Here is a 15,598-nt window from a genome sequence, read left to right as displayed (position 1 = left end):
CCTTATGGTAGGAATACATTAAATAAGGCCACTATCCATGGATTTGATTGGGCAATAGGACTATCAGATATCATCTATGGTTATGGAGTTTTCAAAAATAGTTTCACATGGGAAATAATCTAGCTTGTAGGTTTAGTTATAATATTTATTACAAAGCTAAGTTGTAGAGTGGACATTTCCATTTGTATTTTGTAGATATTGACTGTTTCTGATATGATTAGAACTCAATTTTAATTATATTGTAAAGCAAATCTAATATGCAACAATATTTTTAATATGCAAATATGTAGTGTCTTTTTTCTTCCTTGTGTTAAAACTCTACTCTGTGGAATCTTCTCTGTATTATGTTACTAGAGAAACGTAAGAAAGTAACTTGCTTTGCAGCAGATTTCGCAGTCACGCCTTTAATGTATCCTGATCCCAAAAGGGAAGGAAATGGGCAGATGGTTTTACATAGTCATGTTTTTATCTTTTTAATTTTAATATATTTGAGTGTCTTGATTCTACAGCCAAGATGATAATATATTATCAATTATCTTTTGTGTCTTAAAAAATTCTCAGATGTCATTTTTCAGTATTTTGTAAAGAGCTAGTGGCCCTTAGCTTGCACAGTTGAGATAGTAACAGAAGCTCATTCACACCCGTCTTGTCCTTTCAGGGTGCGATACATGTAAATGACAGGGTTGTCCCACAGCCCCCTCTTCAGAAGCTGTCTGCAGAGAAGCTGACAAGAGAAGGTGCTTTCCTTATGGACTGTGGCTCTGTGAGTACCCTCTGCTGACGAAGACTAACACTGTTCCAGCCAGCAAAAGGAGAAATACTTTTGGGGTCCAGCTCTGTTGTCACAGATCAGGCAGTGTGAGACAATGAATCGGTGACTGGCACAAGAGGTCAATTTATTTTAGACTTTTCAGGCAGACGTCATTTTATTTTCATAGATTAGTGAATTTTATTATCATGGATTATTTACTCTCATGGATTATGTGTACTTGATAAAGAGAAATAAAGAGGTAAATTCCTGTCTTCAAGGATTTTTACCATCTAGAATCATAATTTAAAGGAACCTCAAGCGTTTTATCTAGTTCAACTTATGTCCCTTGTGAGAAATGCCGTTAATGGTTAGGAGTTAGGAGAAGTCACTGGGCAGGGTGGTGGCGAGGGATGTCAGAATTCTCAAGATGGCTTCATAATGACACCTCAGGAGCAGGGAAAGGTTCTGATCGCCCCCGGAGCAGGGGACGTGGGGGGAGCCCACCGCTGACATACAGAGACAGTAATTGAAACCGTGGATGGGAAGGGCACTGACTCCGTTACCCTGCTTAAAGCATCACATTCCCACTGGGAAAGAGTGAAGAAGGCAAAAAAAGACTTGATAGGCAGCCTTGAAATGTAAGCAACGAAGATAGGAACCACCGTCCATTCCAGGACATTGATTCCACACGAACCAGAACTTTCCTTTTGACTTTTATGTTTGTTCCTACTTTGACATAGTATGATTTACCTCTTTTATGCTTGATAATTTTGAGAAAATTAGCTATGATGGGTTTCTCCCCCCAACCCCCACTTTTTCTCCCCAAATCCCCCCAGTACATAGTTGTATATTTTCATCGTGGGTCCTTCTAGTTGTGGCATGTGGGGCGCTGCCTCAGCGTGGCCTGATGAGCGGTGCCATGTCCATGCTCAGGATCCAAACCCTGGACCGCCGAAGCGGAACTCGCGAACTTAACCACTCAGCCACGGGGCCAGCCCCTATGATGGGTTTCTGATTAGTGAGTTTTAATATTTTACTCTTTTTGTTTTTAGGTTTTTTACATTTGGATTGGAAAAAGCTGTGACAACAACTTCATAGAAGATGTACTTGGGTGTCCTAATTTTGCTTCGATACCACAGAAAATGGTCAGTGGATTTCATACAGCTTTTAAATTTTTGCATGTTTGTTCATTTAAAATCTTTTTTATTGAGATAAAATTCACATAAGATTCATCATTTTAACCATTTTCAAGTAAACAGTTCATTAGTTTTCAGTATATTTACAGTGTTGTATAGCCATCACCAGTATTTAATTTCAGAGCATTTCTGTCACCCCAGAAAGATACCCTGTGTACCAGTTCTCCCCTCCGGCTTTGCCCTGACAGCTGCACATCTCCTCTCTCTGTGCATTTGCCTGTGCTGAACGTTTCATAGAAATGGAATCACACAGTATGTGGCTTCTCTCCCTTCTCGCAGTGTTTGCCAGGTTCCTGTGTGTTGTACATGTGATATTACTTCATTCTTTTTTATGACTAAATGATAGTGCATTGTATGGATGTACCACATTTTGTTTATCCAGTTGTTTGTTCATGGCCATTTGGGTTGTTTCCAGTTTGGGGCTGTTGTGAATAGTGCTGCCGTGACAGTTTGTGTACAGGTGTTTGTGTGGCCACCTGTTTCCAGTGCTCCTGGCTGTACACCTACAAGTGGGATTGCTGGGTATTAGGGTAACGCTGTGTTTAGCTTTCTGAGGAGCAGCTCGACTGTTTTCCAACAACTGTAACTTCGGATTTAAATTACTTTGCTGACAATTAACATAAATTTTTCAGTGGATCTTTACTGTATGTGTGTTGACAAACACCAAAGAAACAAGATTCCAAGAGCAGTTCTCTATGTTTAGTTAATGAGGAGCCCTGCCTTGTTCTTGGGTACTGGAACTATAGTCTCCCTCCTGAAATTAAGTGAAAGTCGGTGTAATTCTTATCATAGTCTGCTGCTGCTGTTTGATTGATTTTTTCTTTTTTTTTTTTTTGACACCCGGAGTTCATTTCTAAGAGTCCACAAATGAGGATAATAAGGCAAAGTTTAGAAAAAGAAAATAACGTCAGTAAAGGGGGAAAGCATATGAAAAATAAGTAAAATACTAAACTTCTAAATAAAATAAACTTCATTTTAAAGCTGTATTTATTTAAGCACTGATACAGGCACAGTAAACATATCAGTGGAACAGAATAGAATTCGGAAATGGATCTAATTCACGAGCATTAGAATGTGGTTAAGATTGTATTTCAAATCACTGAAAAATGGAATATTAGAAAAATAATCTTTGTTATATTAAAATGGGTAAGGCTTTTGTAAGTCAATGAGGGGAAAGACTAATAAATCTGAGAGCATAAAAATAAATTTTTCTGTCTGGTAAAGTAAATAAATAAAGCCAAAAGACAAACAACAAAATTGGAAGATTATCTGTAACTTATATGATGGAAAGGGGGTAATTTTCTAGTATATAAAGTTCTCTTAAAAATCTCTAAGAAAAAGATAACCCCGTCCCCTCAAAACAAAAGGGAAAGAAAAATGGGTAAAGAAGTAAACAGGCAGTTCATAGCGTAAAATAGGGTAGTTGCTGCATGCTATAATGTTCAGCCTCACTCATGGTTAAGAAAAAATAAAATAACAGCATAGCATTTCTTTCTTTTCCCAGATTGGCGAAGATTTTTGAAATTTGCTAATCGGCAGTAATGCAGAGGGTGTAGGTCAGCAGGCCTGTCAGGTGCTGTCGATTGAGGCATGCGTTTATACAGTTTTGGAGGCCCGTTTGACAATATCTGTTAAAAGTAAAATCACGTAGTCTTGGCATGGTAAATTAATCTCTCCAAAGAATATGCCCCATGGATCTATTCATAGAAGTATGTTGATGTTCACACATGCTTGTAGCAATAAATAAGAATCAATGCATTTATTAGAAAGAATACAGTCTGAAGAGAGAAGAGTATGCCTAATAGCCATTTGTATTTTCAAAAATGTATTCGTGTGATAATAGTAACTGTATGTACTTAGAAAATATCTGAAAAAATTCATATCAAAATAGAAATGTTTTTTGTTCTTTTACTTTTTAAATATTGACATAAATTAAAAATATAATTAACCCAAACTTTTCTATTTAAATTTTTTACATACTATATATTTTGAATTATTATTTAGTTGGCTTTGGAAAAAAAATCACATATATATATATATATATATATATAAAGAAAGAATAGACTTTTTAGGTTTTTTAAAAATAGTCTTGCAGGGCCGGCCCAGTGGCACAGCGATTAAGTTGTGCTCTGCCTCAGCAGCCCAGGGTTCACAGGTTTGCATCCTGGGTGTGGACCTATGCACTGCTCATCAAGCCATGCTGTGACAGCGCCCCACCATAGAAAATAGAGGACGATGGGCACAGATGTTAGCTCAGGGCCAGTCTTCCTCAAAAACAAACACAATAAAAAAAAATAGTCTTGCATATAGTTTTTAAATATATTTACACATCCACACTGTCCTTTAAAATGCCTGCCCTTAAATTAAAAGGACTAAAGAAAACATAAAATTCTCTGAATGTGGCTGTCATTAGAGTAGGGCTTAATGTATACTTGTTAAGTGACTTTGGAACGTAATGATGACACCTTCATTTGAATATTTCCTCTGGAAGAAACATAAAAATGGAACAGAAAACGAGTGACAGACTAATTATCGTGTGCACTTGATTGAATTATCCAGAAAAATATAATGTTTAGGTAAAATGTTCAGTGACACACTTATCATTAAACATGTTTTATTGACTTATCCAGAGAGATATAAATAGATTTGCCAGCAATTTAAACTTCATTTGTTTGGTCGCTGCCTTTGGGGGTGGGAACAGCGCACCGGCAGTTGGTTGGTGGTGGTGGGCATCCTGATTTAGTTCTAATACTTCTGAAGTCACGAGGAAGGAAATGATTTCCTAATTATATTTCTCTTACCAGACACATCTTCCTGAGCTAGATACACTCTCTTCAGAAAGAGCCAGATCCTTCATAACTTGGCTTAGAGACAACAGACCGTTAAGCCCAGTTCTGCACGTGGTAAAGTAAGTCCTTCTGTAGCTTGATTACGAAATTGTCTTATCCTATGCAATCTGTGTGAAATTACTTGTCTTCAGAGCAAATTTTAAATAATAATATCACAGTAGATTCCAGCGGCGGAATGCTGTTAGTAGATTAATATCCCCTGTGTTCCATTTCCCTAAAGTGCCCAGGGATTAGTAATTTTATACATTTATAATTATCCTTTTTAATAATAAGCATTTTTAGATAAATACCTTTTTCTCTTTTCAGAGATGAGAGTCCTGCCAAAACGGAATTTTTTCAACATTTGATTGAAGACCGGACAGAAGCCGCATTCTCTTACTATGAATTTTTGCTTCACATTCAGCAGCATATTTGTAAGTGAAGCGAGTAAAGTTGCAGAAGAAGAAGATCTGTAACCTCGGTGGAGCACAGCCTGTCAGAGCGAGGGGGGAGAGCGGCACGGGGCGCCGTGGGCACAGGGCACAGCGCAGCACGGTGCCGAGGAGGCCCCGGCGCAGGTCGGGGAGGAAGGGACGCGGCGGGCTGTGTGCAGCCTCAGTTGGTGGCTGATGGTGCGCCTTCACCAGGTCTATTTGAATCGGTTCTGGCCCGTTTGCAGTAGTGCACAAACAGTACAGTGCTCCATTCATTGCAAGCCGGCGAGTTTATGCAGCCGTGTGGAATGGTCTGTCGTAATGTACAATTAGATCAGTTCGTTTTCCTCATAAATTAATATGACCTCTCTGGACTTGAACTCTGACAAGAGATGCCAAAAGGCAGTGGTACCATGTTATTTATATGAATTACTTTTTAACAAGGAATGATTCGTATTCATTAATTGAATTCAATATTTTCCCTGTAAAAACAATAGAGTTTCAGTACATGAACTATAGAAAATATATATAATGTACATACATGTTACATTTGTAAAGAAATGTAAAAATGTAACTACAGAATATGAGTTGCTTAAGCTGTGCTGCATCGTTGGGTGACAACTCTTGGTCAGTTAGAGAATGAGGGTGACTAACGCGCGTCATGAATCGAGTCCACAAAAGAAACACAAAACTCTTTGTAATTCTGTTAAATCTTTTATGTGGATTTATTTATGATCAGCCTACTAATTAAAAATATTTTGCTTGAAAATATGGTTTGGTGTTTTTTTATGTGGAAGGAGTTGGTTTGTGGGGATTTTTACATAGAGGATAAACTTAATTTACCGCTTGGGGAAATGCAATGATGTTGGATTTCAGTCAGTAATATATGTGAGTTAATAAGTTTTCATCAGTTTGTGGACATTACTAAGTACTTATTCTGTTTGTATTCTAAAAACAAATGCTGCTTTCAAAATACTTATGTTTATTGACTAAGTATAATCTTAATTTGTCTTTCTCAGTTAAATTAGGCTTTTTTTCTGCACATTCATAGCAAAAAAATGTTGATAACATATGTGACTATCCTATTTAATTGACTTTAAGATTACCATCATGAATTTTGAGAGTGATTTTATTCTGATGAAAAAAATCTCTCATTTACTAACAGCTTATTTACTATGAAAACTTAGTTATCCATTAGATTGTGGAATGGAATTTTATTTTACACAAATGAAAGTCCCGCCATGAAGTTTGGAAGGAAAAGGCTCTTGATGTGTGATGAGTGGTTTTTAGTGGTTTTGTGCTGAGCAGGTCTCTTTTCTTTGGGTAAAACTTAAAGTACTCTCTCACATTCCCTGATGGAAATGAGAGGTAACTGAGTCACCCTAAGTGACATCACTGAGTAGTGACAGAGCTAACAGTGAAAGCCAAATGCTGCCCCCACCCCCACCTACTCCCAGGGCCGCGCGTGTCCGGTACCCACTGCCTCTACCGGAGGGAACCTCGCCGAACGTTAGAAGAACCACGTCCTCGAAGGGCAACTAAATACTGTAACTTGACCGTGGAAAGTGTCGTGTTCTACTTTAAGAAAGACAGAAATCTTTGTCTTTGGATATTTTGTTATTTATTCAATACACATTTGTAAGCATTTACTACTTAGCAGAGACTAGGTATAACAGGGATCGAGTCCCGCTTTCCCAGAGCTGACGCTAGAGCGAGGGGCGAAGGCCTGGGGGCAGACAGTGCATTTAGTACATGACGTGTGAGGAGTGCAGTGAGGAAAGATGAAGCCGGATGAGGGCATCAAGAATGCTGTTTTGAGAGTAACCGGGGGAGGCCCCTCGGAAAATGTGCCAGCTGAGCAGAGACCAAGGCCGTGTGGGTTTCTGGAGAAGGGCCATCAAGGGGGATTCTGGGAGGGGAATGTGGGTGTGACCTCTGACTGTCCTTGTTTTCTCTGTGAAAGAAGCAGCACACTTACCAGCCAAGAAAGGGGAAAGCGTGAGAGCTTTCATGAGACGCTCTCCCAGGAGAATAGGGGATAGAATGGACTTAGTGGCATGTGGTGGTAGATTGTCACGCAGCACCAAGAGCCCATCCTGGATGTGAGTCATGAACTTGAAACTGAAACGAGTTAGCATGCTGTGTCTTTCCTCTACCGCACTCAGCTGATGGGTGAAAGCTGGGTTTGAGCAGGGTTGGTACAAGGAACAGAGGAGCCGGGGGATGTATACAAGGGTGTGACTGTCATTTAAGCAAAAGGAGCACAGAATGGGTGATGGATAGAGAAAACATAGTGGGTGTCGTAGTTTTGAGGTCCTGTTGAGGTCAAAGTGCTCGTAGAGCGTGGATACCAGAGGGAACAAGCTGGAGAGTAGGACGTGGTGGTCAGGATCTAGGATGCTTGAGATTGAGGTTTGGGGGAAGTTTAGATATTGGTAATGACAAGATACAGGGTATGGCCATGGGAGTGCCTGGTTGAGTAGTGAAAAGGTGGCTGGGGAGAGGAGGTCAGAAGTGAGAATCCAGGGTTTTTGATGCATCATTGCCAAGAAAAATGACAGGAGTAGTGGTGGGGAGATGGGCCCTGTAAATAAGGGGGGGCGGGATAGTCTGTGGGCTGATGGCATGAGCTCAGAAGACCTGGGGTCGGCAAGGAGAAGATACGCTGGATGTCTCCAAATGCCTTCCTTGGGGGTGAGATAAAAAACGGCCACCCGTGAAGTTTGCAAGGGAGGTAGCATCCTCAGAAGACAGTGAGGTTTCGGAGGATGTGGAGTTGACTGCGCTGGAGCGAGGGCAGGGCAAGACTCCTGCTGGCGGGAGAGGGACAGTCAGGCCCACTGCCTCCTGATGGGACGTGGCTCTGCTCATTTGTGGGGCAGGGAGTGATGAGAGAAGGGGCATGCTTACCATGAGTTCTCGGGGCCCCCCTCAATGAACTGAAATCGTCAGTGACGTCAGCGGTTCTCAGAGTTCCTGGTGGGCATGGGATGAGCATTTCCTGCGAGAGCTTCTTGGTACACGTCTGTCGCTCCTCAGATCTGATGTCCACCACCCAGCTAGGGGGTCGACCAGAGATGGGTGTTTTAAAAGAATGTCCCAGGTGTTGTGAAAAACCTCCTAATCCCCTACTAGAACCATAGTTTTTGTTTTGTTTTGTTTTTTGAGGAAGATCAGCCCTGAGCTAACACCTGCTGCCAGCCCTCCTCTTGTTGCTGAAGAAGACTGGCCCTGAGCTAACATCCGTGCCCATCTTCCTCTACTTTCTACGTGGGATGCCTACCACAGCATGGCTTGCCAAGCGGTGCCATGGCCGCACCCGGGATCCGAACCGGCGAACCTCGGCCCCTGAAAAGTGGAACGTGCACACTTAACCACTATGCCACCGGGCTGGCCCCCAGAACCATAGTTTAATAGGAACATACAATGTGACTTACAGAAATGTTTCCATACTACTTTTAAGGAACACATCTGTAGCACAAATCAAGTGCATTGACGGAAAAAATTCTGTATTTTATTTATACATTAATGTATACAGATGTGCTGAAAACTATTGAAAAGCTATTTGTGGATATGAATCCAATGGAGTCAACTCATGAGACTATGAAATACACGTATTAGCAAAGTGTTGTGTTAAGAAAACTGTGACTCCCCCATTCAAAGTAGCTTTTGAAGACACTAGAAGTACTTTTGAAAGCCAAAAAAGATGAACCCTCACAAAGCTGAAAACAACACTGCAGACGTCATCTAGGTGGAGTCACTAACAACTGAAAGAAGACAGAGTTTAAGGGAAAAAACCCATAAGCTTTGGCACATGAAACAGAGACCTCCCTCCTGAAAAATAAAAATGGTGGGTAGATATTTTTTGCTACCCTCATCTTTTATCTCTGAGTTCAGAGATGGAATCTATATCAACCAGAAAGTTGGGCGTCCTCCGCCTCCCTACCAGTTCAACTCCCTTCTGACACCATCTGCCCAGACAGGGTCTCAGTCCCACAAGGCTGCCCCACTTCTCACTTCAGACGCCATCTTGGTCCGGGTTGTGACCCGGGCTTCCAACCAACCGGCTGTAGATCAGAGGTTCCCATGACTTCTTCCTCGGGTTCGGTTAATTTGCTAGAGCAGCTCCCAGAACTCAGGGAAACACGTCGGCCAGCTTCTTAAAGGATAAGGTAAAGTCGACAGGTGAACGGCCGGGTGAAGAGAGAGAGAGGGCGAGGTCTGGGGGATCCCGAGCACAGGAGCTTCTGCCCCCATGGAGCTGGGGGGCGGCACGCCCCTGGTGTGGGGTTCACCAACCTGGAAGCTCTCCAAACCCTGTACTTTGGGGGTTTTTATGGAGGCTTTGTCACAAAGGCCTGATCGATTGTTAAGTCCGTTTCCAGCCCCTCTCCCCACTCTGGGGAAGGGAGGACGTGGAAATTCCAAGCTTCTGCTCATGGCTTGGTCTTTGTGGTGACCAGCCCCGACCCAGGAGCCATCGAGGAGCCCACCCAGAGTCCCCTCGTGAGAACAAGAGAGGCCCCTGCTGCTCTTATGCAGTCACAAGGGTTTAGGAGGCTGTGCCGGGAACCGGGAACGAGACCAGTGTATTCCATTATCTCACAGGTACCCTTAGTAAACAGTGCACAGTTCTGTAGGTTTTCTTTTCATTTTGGGGCCCAAAAGCATTACTTGCTAGTAACCCATTAAGTGGGTTGTTAAAATGCTATAATTTGTATTCACAATTGAAAATCAGTGTTTTATTAGATTTTACTTGAGACTGCTTTTGTCCTCCTAAGAAACCTGATTTCTGTGCAAGATTTGTAATTTTGCAAAAACTCCCCAAAGCGGCAGACAGATGCTGTCCTTCAGGCCGGCCGGCAGACACAGTCAGCATCAGGCCCTTCCTCCCTCCAGCGCCGGCCACTTCCGCCGGGAGCTGGTCATGGGTTTCGCTGTGGTGCTGGCTTCTCAGGTCCATATTTAGCCATTTAGACTGTCGTAGATAATTTGATTAGTATGCACTGATGTATGTATGCTTACTTTTACACTTCAATTTTCTAGTTTTCCACAACCTGATTTTTAAATCTCTTTTTTGGTAGAAATTAAATGATTATGCTCTCATTGCTAAAACAGCAATGTGTATGACCTGCACCTCTGCCTTGCTCGTAACACTAGTGACGTAGCTGGTCCCTGTGTGCTGATTCAGGTAATTTGTAAATAGATTTAAGGTAAGTCCAGTGTAATGACTACATTCTTTTAAAGTTAATAGGCTGTGGCTCCATAATGTTAAATCATGAGTTTAAGCCTATTCTCTTTAGAAATAAAAAGTCATTTCTATACGTTCCTCTCAATTCTCTATTACACAGGAAGTTACTTCAGGGTGGGGATTATATCTTGGGTTTTTCTAGCACTTCTTATCCCACCTCATGTAACCTCCAGCCCCTGTCCTGGCGACAGGCCACATACCAGAACACACTTATTTAACTGAATGACTGGAAAACTTATTAGCCTTTCTTATGATGGAGTCACTTCACAGTGCTCCTTGGGAAAGCTGTGGAAGGCTGTACCAGTTCCAGAAGGCCTGTCCCATTTTTAATGGAATTTCTTTTTCTGTATTTATTCCTCTTTCTTTCTAATTCTGCTCCTTTGGTCCTCACATCTTATGGCTTGCATAGTAACAAGAGGAAATGCCTGTTACATGTGCTTCCTGTTGAAACCTAAGTGATATTACTAGCCTGTAAGGTGCCACGCCTCTAGATTGTCTCCTATGAATGACCAGAAACTGATAAGTAAGTATTTGCAGTCAAGAATAACAGGGAGGGCTGGCCCCGTGGCCGAGTGGTTAAGTTCGCACCCTCTGCTTCTGCAGCCCGGGGTTTCGCTGGTTTGGATCCTGGGCGCAGACATGGCACTGCTCATCAGGCCACGCTGAAGCAACATTCCACATGCCACAACTAGAGGGACCTACAACTAGAATATACAACTTTGCACTGCGGGCTTTGGGGAGAAGAAGGGGAAAAAAGGATTGGCAACAGATGTTAGCTCAGGTGCCAGTCTTTAAAAAAAAAAAAAATCAGGGAGAAATGGAAGAATAAGATGTTTAAGCAAGAAAGGTCAAAGCTTAAAGTTGAGTTATTTAATTACTAGGATCCTGAGGACTATGTCCCCAGGCACTAAGTGGGGGTGTTTTTTCCCAAAAATGTAGTGAACCTAAATTGTCTTCATAGAACTTCTGGTAATCTTTTGGGTCATAATCAGGGAAAGAATGGGTGGGAACCAGAGGATAACTTGGAAAGGAAAAGAGACATACAGTATATCTTTATAGGGGCTGCCCTTGGTTCACCTCCAGGCCCTGCCCATGCTGCTCCCCTTACTTGGAAAACCCTTTCTACGCCATCGCTGCTTCTCACGCTGAGCCCCATGCATCCTTCAGGACTAGCCTAAGGGTCCTGACCACTCCCCCATCTGGGTGATTCTCTAACACTTTCTGCCTATCTGTGTCACAGCCCCTGTTGCACTGTGTTATCATCGGCATTCTCCCTGAAACACAGGAACTATGTTCTCCCTCAACCAAGATAGCTATGACGTCTTAGTGCCACCCCTCCCCCCCAACCTGGCACATAATAGGCATTCAGTAAATGTTTGCTGAGTCAATTTTAAATGATTCTAAGAGAGAAAATGAGTTGAAGACCTGGAAACAAAATTAAAGAAACAGTCTCTTTGGGATGAAAGAAGAAATATACTATACCATGCTAGATAGAAATTGAAGGAAAATCTGGGAGATAGAATGAGAATAGTGCCATAAGGTGGATATAAACCCCATGAAATTCAGGTGTGTACCACCTCTGAGGTTTCTGGAGCTTTGGGGGTCTAGAGCAAGATGCAAGATCCTCTCCAAAATGGAAGACAAGTTGTTACTCCTTGTGTCACCCTCCACAACACTTGGTGGCTTTCTTGGATCTTGGAAGCTGCATACACCACATTCCAATGTGCTGCCGCCACTCATTCACCACGTAGCCTGTGAGACTGCCGATCGGCTATGCAGTGGAAGCCAGAGAAGGCCCCATGTCCTCAGGCTGCAGTGCAAACCACTCTGCCACGTGGGCTTTGTTGACCCAGCAGGGCTCCAAGCGGAGCGTCTGTGGCAAATACAAATGCCATATGCTGGCTCAACGGAGAGTTCCCGGCCTCTCTATGATTTTGGAGCACAGCCATATCCTCCTCTGCAAAACACTGTTGCCTTTTTGAGAACAGCTCCTAGATGGCTACTGAACTGTCTACTACAAGATATCAAGAGCCCTGTGTTCTGAGCTGACTAGTGTGAACCGAGCAGTAAGACTGAGCATGCCCAGCAGCAGTCTGTCGTTCAATGAAAACAGCACATGAGATACGAGGCTCAGCCGGTCCTGAGGCAAGCTGTATGAGCAAATGGCTCAGACTCTTGTGGCCGCTGCTCTGTGGCTTTGCCACCTTTCCCTCAATTCACATCCTTGGCCTCATGAGGTATTTCCGTGTGATCAGTTAACCAAGGAAGCAAAAACCAGAACCTGGTTTTAAGACAGAATGCTGGCACCATCTGGACTGCAATAGTATCAGTCTAGTGGTAAAGGGAAATCCTCTTTGTGGGCAGAACTTGAAGCCGTACGTTTGCCTAGACTATGAGATGCCCAGGAGATGCAGATCCATCCAGCTGCACAGGCAGTGGTCAACGGCTGGCTCCGTAGTCAGGGACTTGAAAGGAACAGGACTGGAAATTAGTGACACCTCAATCAGCTGGACAAAGTGACCCATCTGTGAATATCAGCCTCTTTCCATAGCCACCCTGTATTTGCTCAATAGCCTGTGTATAAAGTTGCTGCACCTGAGAGGACAGATGCTATGCGTGGGCTAAGTATTGTGGACGCCCCCTCCCCGCGGCCGAAATGGCTACCACTACTGTGTTCCTAACCTGTCCTCAGCGGAGACCTACTTTGATTTCTCAATATGGCCTCACTCCTTGGGGAAACAAGGCAGCCACCAGATAGCAGGTTGATGACATTGGACCCTTCCATCATACGGCAACTTGTCCTCAGTGGAATAGACACGCAGGCTTTGGTATGAGTTTTCCTACCCTGCCTGCAGTGTCTCTGCCAACATCACAACCATCTAGGGGCCTACAGAATGCCTTCACCATTACCGTGGGACCTCCACAACATTGCTCTGATCAAATACCTCATTTCATGGCGAAAGCAGTGTGGCAATGGGAATTTACTGGTCTCACCAAAACCTGTCCCCCCAAAGAGCAGCTGGCTTGAGAGAAAGGTCGAAGGTCCCACCAAAGACTCAGTTGCAGTGACTGTTGGTATACCGTCCTACAGGGTGAAGTATATGCTTTGAGTCTGCAACAAACGTTTTTTTCCCATCACTGAATACGCAGGTCTGAGAATCAAGATTGGAAGTGAGAGCACTCCCTCTTCACCTACTCGCAGAATTTTAAGGTCTTAGATCCCAAAGGAGAGATGCTTCCACCAGGGGACACAATAACTTTCCCACTGAATTGGAAGTTATGACTTCCATCTGGCCGTTTTGGACTTATACCAACAGCCGGAAGGGGATTGATCCTGATTGTGAAGGGGGATTAATTTGCTGCTGTCTAATGGGGCAGCGAGGACTAGATCGGGGACCCACAGGTTTTTCCAGGGAGCCTCTGAATACTGTATGTTCAATTCTAACATTTAATGGAAAATTAACAGTGAGCCAGTAAAAGAAATCACTGATGACTCACATTCTTCAAAAATGAAGATTTCTGTCTTCCTCTAGGAAAAGAATGCCACCCAGCACTCTATACTGTGCTGAATAGATACTGCAAAACGATCTGAGAGGTGTAGTGAGAGCAAATCTGATAGTGAAAAAGAACTCAGGTGTAACCCTGGATCTGTGACTCTGTATTAGATAAACTCTAATAGGAAACGTGGGTGTGAGAGCTAAACAGAACAAAGTTTGAATTCTAGTCCCTCCACTAGCTGGGTGACGTGGGGCAAGTCCCCAAACTTTTCTGAGCCTTAATACCCCTACTAGAGAGAATAATTCCGTGGTAAGAGTTTTGTAAGAATTACATGGAATGAAAGTGTCAAGTTTCCTGTGTAACCCCTGGCACCTCATAAGGACTCAGCAAACGGCAGTCAGTGTCTTGGTGAACAGCACCCCTGTAACAGCAGTAATGACCCTCCCGTTGAGCCTGCTCGTTGCCCTCATATCCCCAGTTTCAGTCTGCCTGACACCTACCAGTTTCTACCTTCACTGAAACTCTTCCCCACTTGAGACTAAGGACCAAACGTTTCAGTGCTGGCTACTGCCACCCTAACTGCCTTTTTCCTACAACAGATTATTTATTAGCCATGCCTCTATTTGCTTCAGATCATCCCGTACTGCTGGAAATACAGAAGCAACAATCTAAGTCCGTTACACCCCTGTACCATCAGACTTCAAAACTCAACACTCACCAGTGAGCCCTGACTGTTATGCTACGTTTTGTGTGGTATCAGGTTTTAACTTTCTACCTGATAATCTCTTTATTGGTAGAGAGTTATGACCTCTTCAGCCTCTGGGCCTTTGAGCACGCCGTTCCCTCTGCTAGAAATACATCTTGACCCTTCATTGCGCTGACTCCCATTCTTCTTCAGTTACTAGTGAGTACTGATGTCACTTTGACCCTCACCCCAAGCCTAGATGGGGTCTCGCTGCTATAGGGGCCCGTAAGCCCTGATGCTCTTCTTGTTATAACATTTATTCCACTTCATTTAATTACTTGTTCTCTTTAGCTTCTCCACTATGTTCTGTGTGGGCAAAAAACTCACCTTTCTCATTCATCACTCCATCACTAGAGCCTTGAACACCATCTGGCATACCGCCATGCACATACAACCAGAAGGGTGTGTGTTTGTATTAATCCCAAAGGTGGCTGCAATTTTAAACTTAGAATTCCTGCTTTATTTTTCACCCTTTAATTCACTCATTCATCAAATGTTTAAGAACCTACCGTGTGACAGGCACTGTTAGGTGATGGCTTTAGGGCAGTGAAGGAAACAGACAAGGTCCCTTCCATCATGGAGCTTGCATTCCGTTGGGGAGACAGATAAATAAATAAATAAATGTCAGGTGATGATTAAATGCTACGAAGAGAAATAAAGCAGAGTGAGGGCTGCAGGCAGGGAGTGGGGGTTAGTGTGGCCAAGCCCCTCTGCGAGGGCCCCGTGAGCGATGGGGAGGCCTTTGGGTTTCCCCCTGAAACAGCTGCAAAGCCTTTGAAGAGCTGTGAGCAGAGGAGGATGTACTCTGACCCTGACAGGAGGAGCCCAGCCAGCCTAGGGAAGTGGCTGAAGAGGCAAGGAGGAGGCAGTGAACAGTTTAGGAACGAATCGGCCC

The 15,598-nt window shown here is 43.3% G+C and overlaps 1 protein-coding gene across 14 annotated transcripts in view; it reads left to right on the top strand.

Annotated features, from left to right (window-relative positions):
* The window catches only part of SEC24B (SEC24 homolog B, COPII coat complex component), an 82,548-nt gene extending 76,570 nt beyond the window's left edge, over positions 1-5,978 (top strand). For all 14 annotated transcript variants that reach the window (XM_070261583.1, XM_023628667.2, XM_070261586.1 and 11 more), the window contains 4 exons: positions 659-763; positions 1,804-1,896; positions 4,752-4,855; positions 5,103-5,978. In XM_070261583.1, coding sequence (XP_070117684.1) covers positions 659-763; positions 1,804-1,896; positions 4,752-4,855; positions 5,103-5,217 — 417 coding nt within the window. In that variant the 3' untranslated portion in view covers positions 5,218-5,978. The remainder of the gene's footprint in view (positions 1-658; positions 764-1,803; positions 1,897-4,751; positions 4,856-5,102) is intronic.
* The last annotated feature ends 9,620 nt before the right edge of the window (positions 5,979-15,598 follow it).

This window comes from Equus caballus, chromosome 2 (genome assembly GCF_041296265.1).
Source record: "Equus caballus isolate H_3958 breed thoroughbred chromosome 2, TB-T2T, whole genome shotgun sequence".
Lineage (NCBI taxonomy): Eukaryota > Metazoa > Chordata > Mammalia > Perissodactyla > Equidae > Equus > Equus caballus.
This window is presented reverse-complemented; position numbering and strand designations above follow the sequence as displayed.